Source organism: Coturnix japonica, chromosome Z (assembly GCF_001577835.2).
Source record: "Coturnix japonica isolate 7356 chromosome Z, Coturnix japonica 2.1, whole genome shotgun sequence".
Classification (NCBI taxonomy): domain Eukaryota; kingdom Metazoa; phylum Chordata; class Aves; order Galliformes; family Phasianidae; genus Coturnix; species Coturnix japonica.
In genome coordinates, this window is record NC_029547.1 from 51,015,969 (window position 1) to 51,041,537 (window position 25,569).

Sequence of the window (25,569 nt, forward strand, 5' to 3'; positions counted from 1 at the left end):
TACTCTTCTGAACTTCTGGATGCAAATATTCTGATGTAGATATTGCCTCTTACAGTGATTGCATGCATATAGATTCTTTTAGCTGACAAACAGAAAATAAAGATTTGCCCCAACATTTTGAGAATGAAGTGCAGGCATATGCAGCTACAATTACCTACTTCTTTTTGATTGCATTTTGTGAGGTACAGCCTTTGACCAATTATATCAGATATTTTCCATTCTTGCAAAAACTACATCAGGCTAAAAATCCATCATATCTTCTACAGTGAATTGAATCCCCAGACCACTACATATGGTGCTGTCAAATCCATGCATACACACCTGCTGTGAATCATAAAATGACTAAATTGAAACATTCAGTCAGTGATACTTTTATAGAATGTAGAATTTTAGTGTCATCTGTGTCACTATGATCTTTTTAGGTTGATGGTTACTCTGTAGCAATCTTCTTAGCTGTCACAAGGTAAAGCTGCACATACCATCCAACATAGTGCATCTGGTATCTTGTTTTATCCCTTACTTCAAATACCTACACTGCTCTTTTGAGAAGACTACTACTTTAGATCTTAAGTAAAAGAATACAGAGTTCAGATGCTGTGTCTTTCTCCATGTCCAGCCATGGCAACAGGCTGTTGCTAAGCTCTGTGAGTACTGATGATTAAAATATAGAATTGAAAGACTCCATTATCAGTACTTTGTGTGAATGATCTTGTCTTTTATTAAGACTGGACAATTTCACAAACAAAATGATAAGAGAAAGATTTATAAGACCACTGAATATTGTTTTTCAAAACTTTTTTTGTTTATAATTTGTATATAATATTCCATTAAAAAAATCAGAACAAGTAAATTTTGGAACTGTTTATTCGACTTTATGCAAGCTAATTTTACCTTCAGAATAAGGTGTTTGAATGGCAGACTTTTGTGTGTGTGTCTGCCTGTGTGTGCTTAAGGGCTGCTTTTGTAAAACAGCACATTGAAAAATGTGCGTCTGCCAATAAATATTTTAGCAATTTCTTATATTTACATTTTTTAGCTCCAGTGCAATATGACATGTTCTTTACTAAATAATTAGCTCAGCCAAGGAAATCAAGTTTTGTTGATTCTGACAAAATATGCCAAAAACTATTTACATGCAAATAGTTGAATCTAGAGCTAAGCAAAGGGAAAAGGCTTTTACTATGTTCAAGTTGTTCTTGTTTGATAATTTAAGAAACCTTAGTCTTGGGTGTTGCTGTTTCTTCTTGTATCTGACTCAAGTACATGCCTCATTAGGACTGCATAAATCACAAAGCTGGGCTTTGCATGTTGCTTTGTTCTGTTGCATTAGCTGAGCTTCAGTCTGTTTAACTGTACTCAGGCACTTGCACATAAAGTTAAGCATGTGCATATTAATTCCACTAAATCAGAAGAGACCACTTCCTACTTGAAAATTGGATGCTGAGAGACTGTTGGTTTTCTGATACAAATGCAATTGCTGCATATACCTGGTTCTCTTTTCAGAGTTAGATTTATGCCAGATCAGACTTTTTGGGGACATCACTGAAAACATAATAAAACTTTTGTAATTGAAACATTTTCTCTTTTAGAAGTAAATTCTAAGAAGTCTCTTATATTGTAGGTAATGACAAGCAAAGGAATTTAGATGGAAGTCCTTACATAAACATTTTCTTTTCCTTTTAGCTTATTAAAATTCCCAAAGTTGATCACCCAAATGAATCGCATACATTTAACTTCTACTTGTCAAATGTTGGCAAAGATAACCCTCAGGGAAGCTTTGACTGTGTCCAGCAAACTGCCTCAAGGTAAGTTTTACTTAACATTTTCTTTCATGGGAAATCTAAGCAGATTCTGTGGCTTTGAGCATGTAGCAAAAATCTTTAACAGATGCATGCTCTTAGTGATGAGCTGCAGTAAAAATAAACAAATAAATATAAATTTCTGGCAGTAGCATAAGTTTTTGTTCATTATAAATACTAGCATTTACATAGAGTTCTTTTGGTTTTGCTTTAAAAAGAAGAGGCTTTGAGTACTTTTTCACCTCTTAATGCTATTTTTAAAGCATTTGGAGTTCAGTATAATTCAAGCTAGACCAGGTCCATTCTCCAGCTGTATGTAAGTATAACTGGCAACGTGCTAGTGGGATAGCCGCAATGGATAGTTGTCTGACTTTAAGAACCACATAAATTGGTGACCTTACCCATTACTGCCTGACTGCTGCTCTTCAGAGCCCAAACACAGTACAGCAGCACTTTGTCCTGGTTCATTTCAGTCAAAGTAAAAACTGTTAATGTCTAACTAATGGCCAAGAAAATACCATGCTTCTATGTCAGGTTTGCCTCATCCCCTAAAATAAAATGCTTGGTGCACTATTTATGTGAACAATTGTCCATCTTGTTTATTGGGAAGTTGCAGGCAGATTCTGTGTACTTTGTATTTTGGAAGCTTGTCTCAGAAAGTTGCTAATCATGTTTGTGGTCACAGAAAAGCTTCTGGCCTTACTCTGGAAACATGGGATTTGTTTAGATAGAGAATTTTGCCAGCAGTATGAAAATGAGCTGGTCGAATAGCTCCCTGCCTGACAGAAGATCTTTAAACATCCTCCTTCTCCTTTGTGTTAGTTCTCTTCTACTACAATGCAGCCTTTCTGTGAACTCATGTAACTGATGGAACCACTAAAAATTGAATGGTTTTGTGGTTTCAAGCTTCGAATGGTATGTTTTGGTGTTTCTTTTTATGTTCAACTTGTGTCTGAAAGGGGCAGACAGCTGCTGAGGTATGAAGTGAGCCTACAGGAATGCGTGTTGGGTTGAGAGGTCTTGCTTCTCCTTTCTTCTGTCTGATTGAAAGTTCTGCAAGTGTACTGCAGCTGCTGTTGTACTCAGGCTGCTGTCAGTTCCCAATTAGAAAACATTTAAAAGACCTTCAGGCGAGCCATTATGGGGGACCCATAATTCTTCTGAGAGGTACTGTGTCAGGCTCCTTTGTAGGCATCATATAGGGGTCCTCAAGACTGACTCCAGTGTTTCACCAAGCCTCCCTGTGGGCTCTTTGTTGCTTGGAAAAGAGCAGCTTCAGTTAAACTAAACTGAATTCATTTTATAAGGAAGACTAAATTTAAGCACTTTTAGTTAAAAATAATTCTGAATAATATGCCTATGTACTTTGAATGTGGCTCTGCAAAATCTAAGTCAGGTGAGCTTTCATCAGTTCCTCTGTAGTCAACTCTTGGTCTGTCCAAGTATTTTATGTTCATAAGGACCTCTGCAGAGTATTTGATTTCTTGCTGAAGTTGGGTCTGGCTTCAAAACTGGCTTAAGTTTTGCAGTCTATTCTGCAGTAGATTGCACAGTGCCCTTGGTCAGTGCTGAGAAGCTCCCATGGTGTAAACCTTTTCTGAGCTCTGCTCCATCTGTTCTTGCTCTGGAATATTTTAGAGCTGGTTTGGGAGCTGTACCATTCTCTAGTTTTGCCTCACATGACCCCTTATCTTCTTGACTTCATGTCAGGCCACCACCATTGTACAAGGTGGTGGCATACCATATGCTGCTGACCAGTGCATGACGCTTTGCTGTTGGTGATGGTCCTTCTTCATCTATGGTGCATAAAGACAGCAACATTAAAAGAAATGTGCAGTAGATAGAACTTGTGCTCTAGATGGCAAGATCTTTTTTCTTTTGTAAATGCTGTGATCTTGGAGCAAGAAATAATTCCAAAAATACAGCCCTGGGCTTTGGCCAGACAAAATTGTAGCTGTATCTTGAAATACTATGCAGTGGCTTGGCTTGGTCCACCTTTGTGACTTTCAGAAACAACTTGGTAAGTTAAGAAACAAGGTGCCAAATGTTCTTTGGCCTTTCTGTATGGAACCTTTACCAGGTGGTTCAAATCACCTTTAGGGTTGTTCAGAATGTTTTGGGCTAGTGCAGTCTAGCATCCTTCCTCTGTTTGGAGGTGTTGCCGAGGTGAGGGGAAAATCTCCCTCTTCACTTTGTTTGGAACTTCTGTCTACACCTCTGTCCGTCAGCCACTGCTGATGTCAGCAGCTGCTGTGAACACAAGGCAGAAATTCTAGAGGACTGTGCTTCTTCAGAAACCTGATGCCCACCTGAACTTTGCTGAGGAGATGCCATATCTGGTCTTGCATTCTTTCCTGTTGCATAGGTCATTGGTCTAAGTATCCCTTATTAAACACACATCCCCAGAGAAGCAGATGGTTAAACTGCGAGTGCTGCAGATTGCTATCAAACAAGTCAGCAGAGGATCCTGAAACAGTTCAGGATACCAAATCGCATGCAAGCTTTAGGGAAGGTCTGGCTTACCTCTCCAGAGCCTTGGAGGGACTTAAACAGTGATGGGCAAGACCTCTGCCTTTGACAGGCAGAGGAAGCAAGTGACTTTCAAATATGTACTTAACTAACTGCTGAGCATGACTTGAGAAGTCTCTAAGGCATGGGTGTCATTTTTTTTACCTGGGCCACACGGAGTAAAGAGGAATTGTCCTGGGCTAAATTTACATGTTACTCCAAAAGTAATGCATCCTATTTATTTCCATGGAAATTCAATAAATACAAGGAGCACAATAACACTATTTGATAACGCAAAATCTCAGCTACTAAAACTTTTTCAACAGTCACCAACATTATCTGTGCATTTCACCAGCGATAAACAAGAGCCTGCCTGCTGCACTCATAAAATTCTTCACCAGCAGAGGTGACCCACTGAAACGCACCACCCACTGCCTCACTGTGCTCACATTCACTGTTTGGTCTCCATAAACATTCAGCAAGTGCTGATGAATGTCAATGGGTGCCATTTTGTCAGTTGCACACTGTTACTGCATCCGTGCTCCATGTCAGACACCATTCTGTCAGACTGTTGCCATCTGTCACACAGCAGTAACACGGGATGGGATGTTGGTGGGAAGGTCCAACCTCTGCTGCCATACCACCAATGATCTGCCTCTGACATTGTGGGCCAACATGAAATAGGAGACATTACTTTCAGAGCAGACCTTGTAAAATATACAATATTGTTAATATATAAATAACGAAGAATTTTAAGATATTTCTTAAACCCTTAAAAAAGAGAGAGAGAGGAACAAAACCATAAAAGTAGAGGGATATTTGACCATGTTTTTATGAAGCTGTTGCATCAGTCAAATTTGATGGCAGGGATTGCGGTTCTTAGTGAGCTCTCAAAATGTTCAGTAGAGACTTTTAAGGAAATTTTACCCTTCCTGTGCTTCATCCTTGCAAGTTTCTGTTCACAAATTTACATACAGCCAAAAAGCAATGGCATGAATAAGGTGTGATTGTGAAATGAGGGATGTTTCTCTCTGGTAAGAGAGGGAATGTGAAAATCTGGTAAAGAGGCACAATGAGATTTTCGAGTTGAATGTCTCATTGCAACTTTATACATTCTGTTTGAAAATCTGCAGGTAATGTATGTGTATCAACTGAAAATGGAGTCACAAACATAAATAGTTGAATTTTTTGGCAGTCCTGAGTCCTATTCTCAAACACCTTTATCAAAACTGAAAGCACAGCTGCGTATTCTTCACTGTTCAGAGCCCTGTGCTTAGCCAGTGTATCACAGTGCATACAATTAATTGCCATCTCTTGAGTCAGCACTGCTCTTCCCATGCCCTGCTTTCAGTCCATGCAGTGGTAGTAGCACACCAGTAGCTTGGTTGATGTTGAGCAATGGCTGCATGTCTGGCGCCGCTCCACTTTGCAGAGCCACCTCCATGATGGCACAGGGCAGGGGTTGGGCCACACTGCCAGCTGTGCTGGGTATTATGCAGCCTGTGTGCTGTGGGTTGGGCATGCCTGCTTAAAGCCATATAGTGCATACAGCTTGGATGTCAGTCTGCTTTAGTTTGCATTGTAATCTGAGTAGTTTACAGTAGTTCTTCATATAGCAACTCATACTATCCTGAGCTTGCCTCTGGAATGTGATTATATGAGAATATTGTAAATACATTGTCAGATAACACTGGTAAAACAACTATGTTTGGTTTGCAGAATGATTTGAAACAGATATTACCTAGCGGTGAGAACTGAAAAACATTTTTCTTTGCCTGATAGAGCGGGTTTTTAGGTTTCTAATACAACCATACTTCTAGACTTGAAATAGTGCTTGGGCTCATTTTTTCTCAATGTTTTTATAGTTCTGGAGCCTCACAACTGAGTAGCCTGGGACATATACAGAATAAAATTACAGTATGTGCAACAAATGATTCCTATCAGATGACCAAAGAGCGCAGTTACGCAATCGAAGTGCAAAGGTTATTAAGCCTGGTGGACCATATTTAGGTATGGTTGTATTTCCTTTTCTACTAGATTTCTGTAAGTTTTCAAATTCAATAATTGGTCCTTTCATCATACTGTTAGCAGAGTTTATGTGTTCAGAAGACTCAGTTTTAGGTGGCTCACTATCATGCTGCAGATTTAAAATCTGTTGCTGCATTTAAGGTTGGCATTATTTTTCCTCTGGAAAGCCTACTAGCTCTTCCTTCCTTATTCCCATATTGCTTGGCTGGTAAAATTTTTGACCATTGAGGTGCAGGGTTTTAACTTCCCCCACACATGCCTTCTCTGTTTTAGTAACTAATATCTTGGTTCTGTAACAACCCTTTAGAATACTGTGCTAAACCAATTCTTGTAATATTAATTAGAAAAATAATAACAAAAAGGGCATCTCTTACAAAAATTCAAATACTTGCTTTGAAAAAATGTGCTTTTCATACATGTTAATCAGATTTTGTTTATGCCTTTATCACGAATGAGCTATTGCTAATCCAAAACCGTATTTTTTCCATAAAAAATACTCAAGTAAAATTACTCTGTCATCTGCACGTGGATTTCATCATTTTGCACAGAACAAAACGTTCAGGTGACACCACATCATTAAACCATCTTGAGTACTGTTTCTCCAAGGAGTGTGAAGATGATAGGAGATAAGAATCCTGGTGAGCACGCAGAGATGTGGCTGGACATGTCAGCAAACTAGACAGGCTACATCAACCTCTGTGCAGAAAAAGTCAATATGTGCTGGGCTTTGTCCCTATGCTGACACAGATACCCCTGCCATGGCAAGCAATGCTCCTGTGTCTCCTCTGTCTGCAGAACCTTCTTAGAATTGCAAAATGAAGAGTAAGCTTCCTCTGTTATGGGTGTAGGGCTGGGAATAGGTTAATACTGGGACTGTGACGTGCGCTGTCCAGGCTGCAAGGTGAGATGTCTCGTGTCACTGCATTCTGCAACAACTTCTGCTTGGAGGAGCTCCACTTTATGTGGATATCATCTGTGTTCTTCATGGTGGTTGCTTAAACAGGCTCCAGCTGAATGTTTTTAAGCTAAATAAATGGGGCCTGAAGATGAGCAGCAGAAGAATGATGGTGTTTAGGGATGCCTCTCTTTCAGACTGGTACTGGCAGAGATAATGTAGGACAGGGTTAAACTGCCGTGGAGACATGGAGAGTGGCTTTCAGCATGATTCATACAGCACAGACTGGGAGCCAGGGTTGTCACCCATGGTAATATGTGGTTATGTTTTCGGTTGATTTTTTCGAAGTGATTCAGAGGCATAACTTAAGTTGTTTGCTTGAATGCCACATATGTTATCTGTTGTGCCAGGGATGCGTATCTAAATTGCGTTTACCTTGTCATAACATATCAAATGCATTAATACACAACTGGCAAGTTCAAACTGCTCAAGAAGCATAGTCATGTGTCTTTTTGTGGTTAGGCTTGTTCTTGAAAACCAGAAAAGCAAAACCTGGAGATAGAGGGATTATAGAGATTTGGCCTTCCCTGCAAAATGGCAATATATTTTTGCTGTTCCTGGGAACAGCAGTATATAAACACAACTGTTCTCTTTCCTGTGACTACAGAAACTTCCTGAATTCCAAGCATGGCTGTTGGAAGAGAGGTATAGCTTTGGTTCTTATGACACATACTCACTAGCCTCCTTCATGTACCAAACATGAATTGTTAGCATCTGAAAAATGCCTAGATTGTCTCACATCCATTAAATTTTATGGAATGTTGCTAGAGTTTGGCTTGCTTGTTTGTTTGTTTTCCGTTCTGTAGCAGATGCTAGTTTAAAGCAGAGTGGAGAAATTGAGGGCTTTTCCTGGGAAACCCAAGTTATTGGTTGACTGCTGTTGCTTTAACACTCTGGATTCACTGTTTGCAAGCAATTGCATTGTTCTTCCAGTTGAAAAATATGTGTTTTTGTAGAGTTTGATCCAAAATGCTCTGCAGGCTTTCTTTTAAAACTTCTTTGTAATGGTTCCAAGAACAGTTTGATTTTTTTGTGTAGTTCCTGCCAAACTTGATGCCTTGTATATGGCCATATGTAATAGGAAGGGAGAACTTTTATTTTTCAAATGAGTAGGTCAGGCAATGAACATCAGGTTGGTAATCTCTTCAAGCAGCAGTGCTGTTATTTGTTTAGGCTTGGTCTCCCTTGGCATTAATGATGAGCACTTTAATTATATAGGAAGCCTTTTCTTCAGACTGTATTGTTCCAAAAATAATCTGATTTCTTTCATTCAGTGCTTAAGTTCATAAACTGGAAAAATAATAAAATCAGCACCTATACAAATATACCAGTGAGGTCTTCCTAACAATGTAAATGATTTACCTGATTTTTATTGTATTGAATAATTTCTTAATTTCTTAATTTCTGCCTTAATGCATCCTTATTCTATATTACCAGTGTATCTTAAAATGCTAACCAAATCTAGTTCTTGCAGATTATCTGGCCTAGTAAACTCGTTAAAATCAAATTCCTTGTCTTCTTTCAAATTCCCACCTAAGTTCTTTTTTTTTTTTTAACCCTTAATTTAGGAAAAAGAATACAGATAAGAAAAGCACCACAAAGCATTCCAGATCCTGTACCTGAAAGGAAGAGGTCAACACCCATAAACCCAGCAAATACAATACGGAAGACTTATGCAAACAATGCTGTTTCTCAGCGACCATACAGAGACAGAGTGATTCACTTACTGGCATTGAAGGCCTACAAGAAACCAGAGTTACTTGCTCGTTTGCAGAGAGATGGTGTCAACCTGAAGGACAGGAATTCCCTTACAGCTATCCTGCAGCAGGTGAGATCATGATTGCCAGCATTTTTTTACTCCTGCTATTCTTTTAGTCATAATTTTGGGATGCGTTACTCCCATATTGAAGTGAGAAAATAATAAACACCTTAAATAATCCTCTCACCATTTAAGTGTTTCAACTGACTTTACGCACGTGCTTCAGAATACAAATCAAAGTGAGGGAAGGAAAGATTAAAAGATATGTGTAGGGTAGTTTTGTTTTGTTGGGATGGCAGTCAGCAATTAATTATTTTTAGCTTTGTTGCTCCTAATGCCTTTTTTTTTTTTTTTTTTCTGTTGAAAAAGAAACTGCTGAACTATGTAATTAAGAGAACCTGACCATGCTTTCTCTCAATTGCTTGTTATAGCTCTTCTCAGTACTTAACATTTCTTGCTCTGGATTTATGTGGAGCAAAGTCCAGTAATGAACTAAGTTATTATTTCACATGCGTGTAGTTGGTGGCCTGTATGTGGTCAGTGCCTGCTCTTGGGATCAGACAGGACTGTAATTCAGTGGAGGGAGTCTTAGCAAACAGTAAACGAGAAAGACAGTGGTCTCTGTTGGTGGAAAAAAGCTTCATTGCTATCATATGGACTTTGTCCTTGTCTTTCTTGCAGGCTTTTTCCCTGTGTGCTGGCTTGTCCAGTGCCCTGCTGAGTTTTCGCACTGCATTTCTGTATCATATTCGTCAAAATCACCTGTAGGCCTATAGCATGATGTAGATGAGACTTCTAAGCACTGTATTATAGTGTGTCACATACTGCTACTTTTTTAACAATATAGTTCTGATAAGGCTCCTTAAGACAGCATATGATGTTTTTAATACTACCAGTTCCCATAGACTGATGACTGTACTGTGTATGTAAAGTGGGAGCATTTCCTGTGTATTTAGAATAGTTTTGAAAACTACTACAGTGAGTAAGTCAATGTTTATGCAGTTTTTGTTGATTCTGCGCTGAATTTTAAGCAGTGTTTGTTCAAATATGTTTTGTATAGTTTGCCCAGAACAATGACAGGTTGTTGCTTTTTTTTTCCTTTTTTTTTTTTTTTTAACCTCAAAGATATGCAATTTAAAGAGCTATGTTCTTACAAATGAATTTAATCTTCTTCTAATTAATTTTGTATTTTAAGTTTCAGAAGCTTGGCTTATTAGAGTAAGAAAACGTATGACAATCGTTTCCTTTTCCATTATTTTTGGCAATGCTTAGAGACTGTCTTGGAGTCTATTTCTACTATATGGTATGAATTGTGTAAAGGTATCAGTTTGCATTCAGAAATCAGTAAGTTAGCAGCACTACCACCATAGAAAGCCTTGTCAACATTTTTCTTACCTTCATTATTAGTTTTCTAAAAATGAAATAAATAAAGTATGATTAACCCACATTCATATTTAAATCTCCTTAAATGCTCCTTCTTTGAGCATCAGCATTCAAACCTTTTGATAGCAAACATCACAGGTAATCAAAGCAGCACAAAGTGGTGGTGGTGTGTGCAAAGTGACTGAGCATTTGTATGAAGCAAATGAACACTGATACTGTTTTTCTTTTGAGATTTTCTTGGAAAGTTTGAGCAGGTATCAGAGTAGGAAGCTTGAAACGGTGCTTTAGGTGTTACCAGTGATGAGATTTTGCTGGAGATAACTTGAATTTTTTGAGTATAATCTGTTTTATTGTTAAAAAAGACAAAAAAAAAAAATAGCAAACTTGTTTTCAGTTCATAGCATCTTACTACAGTCAGCTCTCTGCCTGCAAGAGGAAGAATGCATCTGTACATCACTCTGTTAGCTCTAGTCTTGATTCCTAAATAGATCTTGATAAGTATTACCACAGTTACCTTTTTTCCACCTGTAAACAGTCCATGTGGCTTAAAACTAATGGAATGGATAAAAACATTATTCATACTAAAAGAATAAGTGTATTTCTCATTATCAAGTAATCCTTTTCATTAGGAAGGTATAGTTTCTTGTGGTGCAGTCACTTGAGAAAGAAAATTGAATCTATTTAAAAGACAGGTGATGGCAAATAAAGCTGCTCTTGCTCCTTCTGAAGTCGTTGACGTGGTGACAGAAGCATTTTCCAAGGACTGTTGTGCTCTGCAATCACAGTGCTGCTCTGTCAAATGCAGGGATTGCTGGTGTCACCCTGAAGTGGAGCAACTCAGGTCTCTCCACATACTTCATTATGGCATAGCTGTATTTAAAGACAGAGATGTGATACAGAGCAAAGATTTTACGAATACAGTTCATAGAAGCCTGCAGTTTTTGGGGGATTTTTTACATCCAAATTTGAGCACATCTCTGAGGATCAGCACACATTATATGAGAACTACTTTGACCTTCAGCTCTAAAAACTGGTGCTTGATTTTGTTTATATTGTTGATTTAGCTGTACATTACTACTGTGGTTTACATTTGGGTATCATTATTATTATTTTTCCCTTTTGTAAATGTCTAGGTGGCCAACTTGAATCCCAAGGATAATTCTTTTACTTTAAAGGAATTTTTATTTAAGGACATTCAGAAAGACTGGCCTGGATACAATGAAGCTGATAAACAGACATTGGAGTTAATACTTTCTAGGTAAGTTTAGTTCTCTCATGTGGGTATCGAACATTTTGACTTCTTGGGTTGACCTGAGTAAAGAGGAATTGTCGTGGGCCACATATAATACATATAATATAGTTAATGTATGCTAGTAACAAAACTTCTTTTTTTTTCTTTAATTTTTTTTTTTTTTTAATTAAAACTTTTAAAAAGTGGGCAACAAAAACAAAACAGGTTGGTCACATGCTCTGGGAGAAAGAAAACAACAGTTTTAGAAACTACGTGTTTTGCCAATAATGAAAGGACTATGACATGGATACTTTTGCCTTGTAACCTGAAATGTGGGTAATCCTTACAGAAAAGTAAATCCATCTCAGAGTACCACCAGCACCAGTCATTTGGGATCTCCTGTAACTTCTAGTAAAGATGCTACATCAGCTTCTTCCCAGGTATTTTGTCGCTTTTTAAATTTATAACATACTAAGTTTTAACTTGCTTTTATATTGGAATAAAAGCTGTAATGCAGAGCACTCGTATTATCTTTGCCATTTGAAAAATGGAAGCATTTATTTCCAGTTGCATGCTTTCTTTTTTTCTTTTTAAGATGGTTTTACTGTCAAAGACTTTAATGCTTAATGATAACATAACCTAAAAGCTTCCATGTTTAGTCTTCCATGTTTCAGAATGTTTATTAAAATCTCCAGAAAGATATATATATACCAGTTCCTGTGTATGTGCCGTCTTGTAAATATGTCCAGATTGGTCGGAGACTAGCACCTATCTATGAACAGCACACCGATCTTGCAGGAGCTAGCTGCTAGCCTCTGTAGAGGCTAAACTTGTTGGTTGCCCATTATTATCAAGTACTTTTTGATTAAAATCTTAGAGCTGTTTTGCATTGCCCCATGATTTGTTTATCTTGGTGTGTAGGAAGGCATTCTGAAAACTGTAAATGTGTATATACTTACATATATATATTCTATGATATGATTGCATGTGTTCAAGATTAGTTGTGGTGTGGTAGTTAAAATGCATCAAAGATGCACAAACATAATTATGTTGCTGTTTTGATATAATGCTTAGAAAAATCTAGAATAAGCAGAAATTACAGTTGCAGTCTGCTATGTGGAGGTTTATATTTTTTCTTGCTGCCATTGTTGAACACCCATTATGATGCAGGGTGAAAGGGAGGTGTGGCTCAGTGGGTCCAGGCTTCACCCAGCCTTTTCAAACTTAAGGTATGTTCCTATCAGTAAAAAAGCACAATATAAACTCTTCAGAAGTGGCTTAAGAAAATTCATGTGAAATCCTTCCCTTTAAGGAGAAGTATGACACTTCTTTGAAAATATTTATCCATAAATGCAACTGAAACTCAAAGAAATTTGAGCACACCAGAGCTTGTGCGTAATGATAAATGGTAAAGTACTTGAAGTCTCATACTGCTGAAATATTTGAGTGTAAAAAGTGGAGGAAAGGCACACCTATTCCTCTTATTTTTTTCCAGTCAAACAGCAACACTGTGTGTTCTGTGGACTTCTGTGTGTTACAACTAGATGTCACAGAACTGTGCCCAGTGCTCAGTTTATGAGTGCTGCCACGTGTAAGTAATCAACATAAGCACAGCAGACTTGTTGAGGAAGGCATGAACCTGTGTTTCAGCTGGAGAAAATAGCTGCAGTGGCAGCTGCACTAGAACAGTTTTTTCAACCTGTTCCTTGTCATCTCTTCTTTAGGTGATAGATCTGTGTTCAATAGCTGCCTGTTCTTAGATGTGTTTCATTCAACTGAATGATACTAATCCATTTTATTTTGCAGAAACGGCCCATGGATTTCAAGTTCACTGATCCCCTGATGAACAAGAAGCCGAGGATCTCCCACCTCACCAGTCGAGTCCCACCATCCTTGAGCGGGCACTCACCTCCCCACAAAAAGAAGGCAGCCCCTGCCACTGCAGCACCCAACCCACCTTCTTTGCCTGCTGCCCACCCGCCTGCCTCCAATCCGCCCCAGACTGCCAGCTCCATCTCCCCCAGCACACCTGAGGGGTGTGGGACGCAAGATCTGCCTGTAGATAGCATCAGCCAAAGCAGCAGTAGTGTCCTCAAGCACCAGCAAGTAAAATATACCTCTCGGACTCCTTTGGAAGCCCCAGCACCTGCCGCTGGTAAATTGGAACATCCCACATTTTCAGGTGAGGAGGATGTGTTGTACAAAAAGTCCATGAAGAAGCCCAAAAAGCATAAGGAGAAGGACCAAATAAAAAGCCAGGACACTGCAAGTGAGCAGAAAGATGAAGGACTATTTGAAAGCAAAATGGACCTTAGAAAAGAAGAGCCTGCCGCTATGAAAAGACCCTCTGGTTTGGAGTCAGATGAAGGTATTAATATGCTGCTTCTCTTAACTATTGCATGAATGGGCCTTCTGAAAAGATGATAGAAAAACAATGACTAGAAACATTAGAAGTCTACTTTTGCCCTTGCTGTTCCTTACCATTGTCCCTACTTTATGATAATGAAGAATTAGGAAATAGTTCTTTTTCTCCTCTCATTACATTTTAGTTACCATTTTCTTCTTGAAAAAAGAAAAAATAAAATAAACAAAACCCACCAAACAACTTAGATCTGAGACTGAACTTGTCATGCTAGAGTCTTGTCTAGAATTAGGTACATTTTTAAGAATTCTCACGGAAATATTCCATGGGTGCATATTGAAAAGTAACTCTTTAATAGGAAAAGCTAGATGCTAGAAAAACAAATGTAATGGATTTACTTTTTTATTTGACTTCCATTAAGTGACAGTTCATTTAAGTTTACTGCACGTTTTTTGATCAACAAGTTTAAAAGCCTGCACACTAATAACACAGAATTAGGAAAGTTTGACATACAGGTACTCTGTGGTAGTTTACCAAAACATACAATTCAGACATAAATGCCTTTGATCATGTACTGCAATATAAGATTCATGGCAATCTGCATTTTCATGGAAAATCTAAAACCTACATAAACTGACATACAGTTTCCTTGAGTTTTAGTTTTAACAGTCCTGTAAGATCACCTCCATCTTAGCCACAGAACTCACTACTAAAGCAGGCTAGAAGTCAGGTTTGGCCTTTTGCTATCACAGCTTGAAGATGTGTTTAGAGCACTCAAGGTGCCCCTTTGAAGTATTCTTCTGCATGTAGAAAAAGTGATCTGAGCTGGTCTTTTCCCCTGTTGTACTGCCTCATGTCCACATGTGGTGTAAGATTACCTTTAAAGTATTCATGTTTGATTTTATCAACACGTGAGCATCTTTCTCCATATTCCAGCAATATAACTCCGAATGGCTAGGGAAATAAAACTCTGTATTAACTCTGAAGTTGATCTCTACAGTTAAGCTTTTAAATGGGCTTGGCATTGTAAGCAAATATTGCTTGAGCTCTTGGAAGTGAAATGCTTCACAGTAAAGAAAGTAAAATTCTTCACAGAAGTAGTGTTTATTAACGACTGGTTGCATTTCTCTCAAATATTGTTCTAACTTCCGTACTACTTTTTTACTGTGCCTCCTGCTATACCTCATGATAATTTCAACACTGAATGTAATCAACTTCTGTAGAACAACATAAAATAACTGTTTTCCTTTGCTCAGGTGGCTTATAGATTTGTAAAAATGGCTGAGTGTTAGCAGAGATAATGTGCTTAGACAGTGGCAGTATAAGATGATCATTAACATTACAGAGTTTTTTTTTAGTTTTTTTTTTTTTTTAGCTTTCCAACAAACACCAAATTTAAAAAGGCAGAGGTTTGATAAGATACAAGAAAAAAACACTAATTCCAGTTCCAGCTTAATTTTCCTTAAGGAAGCTGTTCTTATTTACCAAAATGATAGATGGGTCTTCAAATATTTCTTTAAAAATGATTAGTGGGGGGTACTGTGATTTTATACTGCCATTGTAAGAGCAATTATAAGTGTAAATAACTTGGAAACTTGGCATAGCTACATTGATGAGGAACATCTCTTTGTTGCAGTTTATTGAAGTCTGAGTGCTAGTAACCCATATACAACAGCCTTGACTTTCCTGCCTAGAAGAGTACTGAAATTAAATCTAGCTTTGGATATCCAAAAAGGGCAGGGAAAGATAAAACTGTGTCATAAAATGAACTTCAACTTTCTATGCTATGTATTGCAGTCCTCTGGAACCTGAATGCCGGTATAAATCAAGCTACCTAGTTGTGCAGCTATTCAAGCTGTGTAACTTGAATTGCTGCGCAAATGCCACATTATGTCTTGAATTAATAAAAGTTGACCTCTGGTTAATGCTTTGGTCGTGCTGAACCTGAGAAATAAAATAGACATACACTCTTCTAAAACTGCAGTACTGTATACTGTGGAAAAGGTTGTGTGAGCCCTGTTAATGTACAGAGCTTGTTTGCAGTAATTGACTGTGAGAATAGAGCTCTGCAGGATTTTTTTCAAGCCCCTTAGATTCTTATTTTTTTGGCTATATTAAAAATCTGTTTATCACAAGTTTCAAAACTTCTGTTTTGTATAGGAGTTCAAAAAACATGCACTGCCTCTGCAGATTCTTCTTCAACAAGAAATGAACTACCAAACTACTTCAAGTGAGTAAAGCGATAATTTAAAAACTCTTGTCACTTATTGAAAAATCACCTGTAAAAAATCTAGTTTAGTTACAGAATTGTTATAGTTACAGAATTGTTATAGTTACCTAAATGTAGTGGGAGAATAACAACAAATTAATTTATAATGACAATTTCCTATAAAGAAACTTGCCATTGCTATAAAATTACATCTTATGTTAACCAGTTGCCTCGTTTAAGTACCCTTAAGTTCTGAAATCTGAGCTTTTCCTTTAATTATTTTAAGGGTGAAAAAAATGTTAACAATTAATAATATGCTTTGGTAGATTTAAAAAGAGAAATAAAAATTAGTTTCATTCTTCTTGAATACCAAAATAAAAAGACATGTAGGTTTGTGTGCTGCTTTCTTTTTAGACAAAAGGAGAGCTGAATGCCATAATTGTAATAAGACAAGCATTAAGGAATTGAATTTGTAGTGGTGTAATAGCAGAATAGCATGTTGGTAAATGTTTGGTTTTGTGGTTGGTTTTTTTTGTTTGTTTGTTTGTTTGGTTTTTTTTTTGTTTGTTTGTTTGTTTTAAAATAATAAAATTAACTTTCAGTTAGAAAGATTATCCTTTACTCTGTAGGACAGAGAAATAGCTTCCGCATATTTAAGGCAATGATGTGATGTGGGCAGACAGGGTAAGTCTTGTTTTGCAGAGCTACAGTTTCATGCTTGAAGTGTTGGGCTGTTCAAACCTGTGTTTAATTCCAAACCTTTCCTGGGTTAAAATTGATTCATTTCTTTGACCCCTGCTTCCCATGTAAGCTGAAGGCATTGATACTGAGCTTTCTAAGATGACTTGAAATCTTTTTTGCTCATAGAGAGGTATACAATCATTTTATGCAGTCTGATATTTCAGATGGGAGACTCTAAGCCTTTCTAAGAAGGGAAAAAGATAGTGTAAGATTTCATCAGGTTAAGTTCTGATTGGGTGTAAAAACTTCAGTGGAGAATTCTTTGTGAGTGGAGCAACCTTTCAAATAATTGTACAGATAATCTACCTGTTGGCTATAGCTTAATGGAAATAAGTTACATGGACCTGCTTCAGGCATCTGTCTTGTCTTGAGGAAAAGATTGAACCCTTGAGCAAACCTGCAGGTTGATTCAGCTTAAAGGATTTTGCTAGTTTGTTTTAGCTCCTCTTTCTGTCTCCAAGTACTACATAAATCATTAGCATAATACTAAAGTATGTTGAAAATAATTTCCTATCACAGATATTTAGTGAGTAAACCAGGAAGGGTGACCTCCTGGATCTGCTGGTTGAGAATAGAGAGAGGTGACTGTAGATAGCTGTCTTTGCCATAGCTATCATGAAATAGTTGACTTCATAATTTTTGGCATAAGGAAAAAAAGGTCAGCGCTCTATTTTAAGAAAGCAAACCCGAAGCTACTCAGGCAGATAGTTAGCAGTGTCCTCTGGTAATTTGTTCTATGTCTTCATATGCTCTAGGTCTCTGTGAGTTCTCATCACTTTCCTACAATCACCTCTTGAGAGCCCATGATCACTGAATTCTGTTCTGCTACAAGGCAAGCAAGCAGGGCAGAAGACAGGCCTGTCTGAATAGGGAAGCCCTCATAGAATTAGGGCAGAGAACATACAATTTCAAGCAGCAGAGTCAGGATTTATGGAGAGAGTGCAGAGCTTCAGTCACATCTGCAGCAGGGAGAAAGCAGGAAAAGCAAAAGCTTGACTTGAATTGATGCTGGCCACTGTGGTGTTGGACAACAAAAAGGGCTTTTTCAAGTATGCCAACAGCAAAGGAGAGATCAAAGGGAAACACTGTACTGTTAGTTGATACAGGTGGTCACCAACAAAAGGGCTTAAGAAAAGGTGAAAGCATTTAATGCCCTTTTTGTCTCAGTATTTAATAATGCCAAATCTTTGTCTGCCTGATCTTCTGACATGGAGGACCATGACTGGAGGAGTTATGATTTGCCATCTATGGTCACCAGAATTGTACAGTAACAGTTGCAGCAACTCAGTGTTCATAATCCCATGGATCAGGTGAGATTAAACTCAAGAAGGACTTATGAACATTAGTGCTGCACTTCTCTCAACCATCTTCTGAAGACTGTGAGAGTCTGGGGAGGTCTCTGCTGACTAGTCTAATCTTGGAGACTAGCCAGCATTACAGTGATCTACAGAAAGAGCATAGGAGAAGAGCCAGGAAACTACAGACCTGTAAACCTAACCTCAGTCCCTGCAGAAGTTACAGAGAAGATTGTCCTGGGGGATACAGGAAGTCAGTTAATGGACAAAGCTGTTATCAGTTACAGTCAGTGTGGATTCATGAAGGGAAAATCCTGCCATAATCATTTGATATCCTTCTATGATAAGGCCACCCACTCAGTGTATGAAGGCAAAGGATGTAATCTTTCTAGATTTCAGGGAGGCCTTTGGAGCAACCCAACCGTGAGATAAACAGGTTCACCCTACGCTGGGTGATGAACTGTCTCAGCAGTAGAGCTCAGAAGGTGGTAGGGAATGGGGCTACAGTCATCAATGGCATGAAGTTCAACAAAGGAAAATACCAGGTTCCTCACCTTGTCTGGTACAGTCTTGGATACAAATGACAGGAGAGAAGCTCTGTGGGAAGGGACTTGGAGTTGCTGGTTGACAGCAAGTTCATTGTGAGCCAGCGGTGTGCCCTGGCATCCAGGAGGGCAACCTGCATTGTGGTGTGAATTAAAAACAGCAGACCAGACAGTCAAGAGTTGCTTTCCCCACTACTTTTAGCACGGGTGCAGCCTCGCCGTATTACAGTTTGCAGTTTTAGCTCCACAATCTAGAAAGGATGTTAAGGTCCTCAGAAACATCCAGAGGAGGGCAACAAAGCTGGTAACAGGGCTGGAAGGCATATCTTGTGAGGAGAGGCTGAGGGCACTTGGGTTGTCTGGTCCAGAGAAGGCCAGGAAGTAATGCCATTGCAACTCTCTGAAGATGGGAAGCAGGGGGAGGCACTGGGCTGTGTTCCTGGTATCTGATGAGAATGGCACAAACATGCCAAGGAAAGGTTCAGACTGGACGTTAGGAAAAATTTATTTACCAAGAGGCTGGTCAAACTCTGTAACAGGCTTCCCAGAGAGGTGGTGAATGCCCCATGTCTGACAGTGTTAGAGACATTTGGATAGTACTCAGAACAACATGCTCTAACTTTAAGTTAACCTTGTAGTGGTCAGGCAGTTGGACAAGATGATCTCTGAAGGTCCTTTCCAACTGAACTGTTCCACTCCATTTGTGTTTAAACATGACTAGTCTTATTACAACAGCAGTCCGGAGTCCACAGATCATCTTCCCTCATTGTCATGCCCAGCAGGGCTTCCAGCACAGGGCAGGCATATGTTAATCTTTTGTTTATATCTCCACCTGACTTTTCCCTTCTCTGTAGCTGAAGTTCTGTCTCAAGAATCTTTTGGTGCTTTTGTCACAAAATTAGTTTGTTGCTCATAGCACATCCTGCTGAAGTGCTTGGGCACCTCTGGGTAGAGACACCAAGTTCCTAACCTTTGGAAGAATAGGTAGCACTGTCCTTGCAGAGGAGGTAAGGCAGGGCAGGGTTCAGCTGTTAACCATTCTATTGCTGCATCTGTTTGATACCATGATGTGTCTTCTGTATAAGATGGAATATGTATTTGTGTTTTGTACTAGAAAATACAAAGCTATAGTCTCGTATGAGCAACGCCAGAGTTATAAGAATGACTTCAATGCAGAGTATGAGGAATACAGGAGTTTGCATACTCGGATGGAGAGTATTACCAGAAAATTTATGAAGCTTGGGGAACATCGAAAGCAGCTTTCTCCAGGGTCCAAGGAATACCAGGTAAAGAAGAGTAAAACCATGAAGCCTGTCTTATTTCCATCTAATGTCCTACAAAATTCTGCATTTTCAGCATGGGCAGGTGCTTCAGTTTAGAAATCCACTAAATTACATCGATGTGTTTAAAGTGTCCAAGGGGGTGACCAAGTAACTAGTTGTATGTTATGTGTTACAAGACTGGCTGTAGTTTTACTGACCATCTCACACCATCCTGGTGAATTTGAGTACTGCTGCACTGATGAGAAAGGAGAAGAACCAAAGGACCATAATCCCCAGGCTTTGCTGACTTGCTGTTTCCCATTATTTAAAGGGGAAAAGCTAATTTTGTATATTTAAGAAGATGTACAGCCACAAACTTACTTGGCTTCTAACCATAAATTTTAGCAAAGAAGGGTATTACAAGCTTTGTATTCCAGCTTTCAAGCCTGGGATGACATTATTTGTACATTACTGGGATTTTTAAACTCTTTTTGTGTTCTGAGGATGTTTGGTAGCATCTATCTAGCTTTTGTAAGTTTTTGCACAGCTTGCAAATGTATTTGTGAGCACAGGGTGTATTTTAAAATCCCTGGTACTGCTCAATCAGACCGAGGAGAGAAGCTTCACTGAACTCACATACGTGGTCTGACCCTACATTGGCTAACTCTTGACTTCTGTGGCTTCACAAAGCCATGTAACAAGTCATTTAGCCTGTATTTGGAGACTCCACCCAAGCAAGCTCTCTGTGAAAGCAAGTATTTTACAGTGGCGTGAATGACTTCACAAAGAGAATCTTCAAACGCATTTTCTTCCTGTTGCTTGTTTACAGATTTAATTGCAGAGCTGGGCTGTGTTCTGTGTTTGTCGGTCTGTGATTTTTTGTGACTCAGAAGAGTGATGACTCTTGGATAAGAAAATACCTTGAGTAAAACTTCTTAATGCTTTATTTGGTTGCATTTTCTAGTAATAACAAAATGTTCTTCATATTCTTCTCACATTTCATTTTTTAAAATATTTATTTATTTATTTATTTATTTATTTATTTTTAAGATGCTTAATGAGGAAGTCCTAGAAGAGTATCGAAAGATAAAACAGGTATGTGTGGCACCAGGCTTGTGGGAGTTAGAAACTACTGGAACGGGCTTTTGGCTATTCTTAAGCAAAGGACATGTAAACTGGACTTCAGATATTTTCATGCCCTAATTTTCTTTTTATCTTTGCAGTCTAGTCCCAACTACTGTGAGGAGAAACGCAGATGTGAATATCTCTATAACAAGCTGTCTCACATTAAAAGACTTATATATGAATTTGACGAACAGCAATCAGAGTTACAGCACTAGTCTTCTGCTTGGACCAGCACATGTGAATGAATGGAAACTTATTTATTTAAAATTATAGATGAGTTGCTCTAAGATTCTATGAAGACTGAACTTTTGCATTACGAAAGTTTTTCAGTATTAGCTATACTTGAGTTGACTACTTCTGATGTTGATGTTGTTTATATGCATATTTGAAGCTGCTTTCTCTGGTCCCTTTTTTTCTTCAAGACTTATGTTTGTCCATTTAAATCATTTTATCAGTAGGTGCTGGGACTCAGTACATCTACTGTGAAGTTGTGCACATTTTAAGAAAATAGTGTAGCGAACTGAAATACTTTTGGATAAATATAAGGCTATTTTTCTGACCTTTCTTGTTAATGCAAACTCTTTGCCTTAAATGGTAGAAGGTTTAGAAATTTGCACAAAAAAAAGGAAAAAAAAAAAACTAAACAAAAAAAAAACCAACAAACACACACACACACAAAAAAAAAAAAAGAAAAAAAGAAAAAAAGAAAAAACACAAAACATTGTTTTGGAGGGTTAAAAAGGTGTTGTATATAAGTCTATATGCAGCCCGTCTTTGTTACTAGAGAAACTCATCACTGCAACTTAAACCCCCCATCGCAATGGTTGCCTTAAGGTGTTTGCTTGTGTGTATTTAGTGTAGTTAAATTATTAGCTACACTGCTTCCCGCCTTGCTGAAACACCTGGGAAGCACTACATGGCCTACCAGTGTCTGAAAGTGTGTGCCTGTTCTGTGTGTATGCAAAAATGTGTGGGTGTGAGCATGTATGATGAGGAGGGGAAAAAAAAAACAAAACAAAGCTGCTACTCCAACTACTCTAAGTAGGCCAGACATCGCTCAGGTTAAAACAACTGACGAGTGTTGCTCTACATTTTTTTTTTTTTCCTATAAAATTGCTACTTCTATTGTGGAAGATGAGAGCATTTCCATTTCAATAGTTTGTCAGCTTTATTAATGTTGGTAAAATTGATACTTTACAAAAAAAAATAAATTAAACAGATATATAGTTTTGGGGCAAGATTATAAAACTAAACATGTAGGTTACCTATTTATATACTGCTATAAAGTATTTTTTGAAGAGAGTTATGCAAAGAAGCTATTGCCTACATGAAATGTATATTTAAAGATTTCTGTCCTGGGTGCCAGGAATATAACAAAGAACAGATGTATTTAACTATGAAATACTGTGATCACAAAACAGCACAAATACTCATTTCATGCAGTTTTTATTTTATTTTGATTTAGATCGCTTGCTTTGTCATGCGAAAACACGGGTTATCTGGTCAGAATAGAGCAAAATCTTAACTTTGTCTTATGTTTGTCTTTTCAAAATGCAGCCAATTGAAAAGGGAAGCACTATGTTTACAAATATGATTTTGGAATGTTTGCCAAAATAGTGGTAGTATCTCTGATACACTTTATCTCCAGCATTCAAAACAAAATAACACAAAAAAACTAATCCAAACTGTTGTCTATCACTGTAAACCAGAAAATGTTTGAAAATATGCATTCAAGTAAACGGGAATTTGAATTCTTGCCTTGAATCTGTGGATTTGGATATCTTGCAGTCATGAAGATGAAACAGCATGTTGCATGGCTTGCGTGACGTATTTGAGGCCAAGCTGACTCTGGATCCCGTGGCTTAACGTCCACATTTCAGATGGCAACGTGATGGGTTGACCCCTTAACTGTAAGAGCAGCATTCATGTGGGCTCAAACACTTGAGGTACGCACACAGCAGTGCTTGTGCCTAAGTGCAGGAGCTGTTAACTGTGCTGCATCTGCATTGGATAACTGGATTTCAACCCAATTTTCAAGCAAGTGTCTTCTTAGATTAAAACAATGGGAAGCTTCTTATACTGGTATCTGTTTTGGCAGTGTAGAGCTCTTCAGCAAAACTGTTTGTACAGATCTGGCTTCAGCTGCCATTGTGACACATTCAGTGCTGGTATACAGCTGTCCAAATGTGTTGTTACTATTTGTTGTACTACCACTATGTAACTGAGATTAGTATAGTTAACAAATTTTTATCCTCCTTTTATGTGAAAAGATTGACTTGTATTTGCATGCATCTTCTGGTTTACTACCTGTGTATCTGTTGCAGCTGGAGGTTAATGCTACTTGAGAGGTCCACCACTGTGCATCATGAGATCTGACAAGCTACTGTAAAGACCTTAATTGAAGGTTTTGCTCATTTGCATCAAGCATTTCTTAAGCCTTGCAAGTATACCAAACAGCCTATGTAAATTTACGGCACTATTTTGCAATACGTATCTCTCGTTGCCCTTGACCTGCCAGTCCTGTTTGGCAGATGTGGAAGAACCCACTGATTCTAGGCCTGTGACTTTATTGCCCTGCCCCATACAAGTGTCCTGCTTGCTTAGATGAGTAGGCACTGCAGATGGCGGCATGCTGGCTGGGGATACACTACAACAGGTCTGGAGCAAATGACTGATGTAGAGGAGCAGATGCTCCTTCTCCTGAAAGGAAGCTGGATCTCACTGTGGTTTCAAACAACACCGAGACGTGAGGGGGCATCAGCCCTCTCCAGCTATCTGGAAATAAAAATCACAAGTTATGAGGACTGGTTTCCCATCTTGTTATGGTTTGTAGGGGGAAAACTATGCCCAAAGAAACCTTTTTTGAAATATCAGCTGTGCTCAAAACCATCACAGGAAGCAGATCACTGCTGACTGCTTCCAAGTCTTCATTTGATCTTGTCACTTATTAAAATAAAAATATTCGAAAGCGTTTTGTAAAACATGTACGTAAGTATTGGAAGCAAAGTTGCTTCAATGAGTTTTAAACAAGTTGGGTTAAAGTATTGATATTGTAACCTTGTTCATTTGTTAGCTTTCCTTAAATAGTGTTGTTACAACCAGTCTTTCTGGATAGGTTAATGTTGATTCACGTGAAGACTTATGGATACTTTAAACTACAATTCTTCTCAGAAGTTTTGCTCTACTCCGTGTACCTGAAGGGAAAGGGACATGGCCAGCAGTTCCATAACCACCTTCTGGGGAAGAATATGGAATTGTTTAAGGGAGGGCCACGTCTGGGAAACGTGAAGGCTTACAGCAGGGCTGTGACTTCCCCCTTCTGATTCAGAGAGTATTGTAAAACTTCTTTCAGTTGTTTCCATGCAAACTGTATTAAAACTCTGTGTGTGAAACATCTTGGGGCATTCTGTCGATGAACACTTGAGCTGTTGTTACCCTTCTCTTCTGCATCAACTTGAGTTCAATAAAATGTTCTCTTTGCAACTCTGAGGTGTGGGGCTGTCCTTGTCTGCAGGTGGCACTGCTGGGGGGTGTGGGCAGGGTAGGGAAGGAGCACCATTCACAGAACAAGGTCCTACCCTTCTGACCCTGAGGTTCGTGTCTGCTTCTGTTTTACATTCACAGTGAAGAGCTCTGGCAAAGCACTGATACTGAGCACAGTCAGGTGTTTGGGAAGCTGGTGAAGGTCATGGGGCTTTCCCCAGCCAATGCATGTGCAAGGAGTAGGGGAGGAAGTGGGACTACTCTCAAGACTCTCACTAATTGTGTGAGCTAACTGTGGCATTTTCTGTGATAGAACGTGCTTGTTGGTCGGTACAAGACAGCTGCATCACTTTGAACAGCTAATTGTTGGTTGCAAAACAGCCATAGATGAAAGTTTTACAAGCTGGTATCCTTATTTTGCTTAGTGTTTCATTGCACTCTTAAACTTTTTCTTAGGGTGTGAAAAATTCCACGTATTTGATAGCCATGTGCATTTCTAGATGTCATTCAGGCCTAAATTCCTCAATGCCAAACCAAAACCGAAGTCATACACATGACACTGCTGAAACCAGAAACTCTTTTTGGAACCCTAAAACTGAAACACTTCTGAGGCTTTCACTTTTAAATACTGTTCGCCCAGTGAGTTATATTTGCTGTGTCTAAAATCTTACAACTGGTGGCACATATAGATGCAGTCATCAAACCATCTACTACTACCGCTACTGTACAGTAAGCACAAGATGGCCTCAGGTAACCCTAGGTGATGATTAATCTTTTCCATTGCCCAAAACAAAATGCCAGCTGTTGCCACCACAGTTTTACTTTATGATTTCTAAATATCCATTGAACTCTTACTGCAGCAAATTGCTTTCTGTTGCTTTTTT

The 25,569-nt window shown here is 38.6% G+C and overlaps 1 protein-coding gene across 1 annotated transcript in view; it reads left to right on the top strand.

Moving 5' to 3' along the window:
- The window catches only part of ELL2 (elongation factor for RNA polymerase II 2), a 48,653-nt gene extending 23,964 nt beyond the window's left edge, over positions 1–24,689 (top strand). The window contains 11 exon segments of the mRNA XM_015849706.2: positions 1,684–1,805; positions 6,173–6,267; positions 6,270–6,317; positions 8,859–9,118; positions 11,566–11,690; positions 12,013–12,103; positions 13,470–14,031; positions 16,186–16,255; positions 19,930–20,101; positions 21,128–21,172; positions 21,301–24,689. Of these exon segments, the coding sequence (XP_015705192.1) occupies positions 1,684–1,805; positions 6,173–6,267; positions 6,270–6,317; positions 8,859–9,118; positions 11,566–11,690; positions 12,013–12,103; positions 13,470–14,031; positions 16,186–16,255; positions 19,930–20,101; positions 21,128–21,172; positions 21,301–21,417 (1,707 nt within the window). The 3' untranslated portion in view covers positions 21,418–24,689.
- Positions 24,690–25,569: the final 880 nt, after the last annotated feature.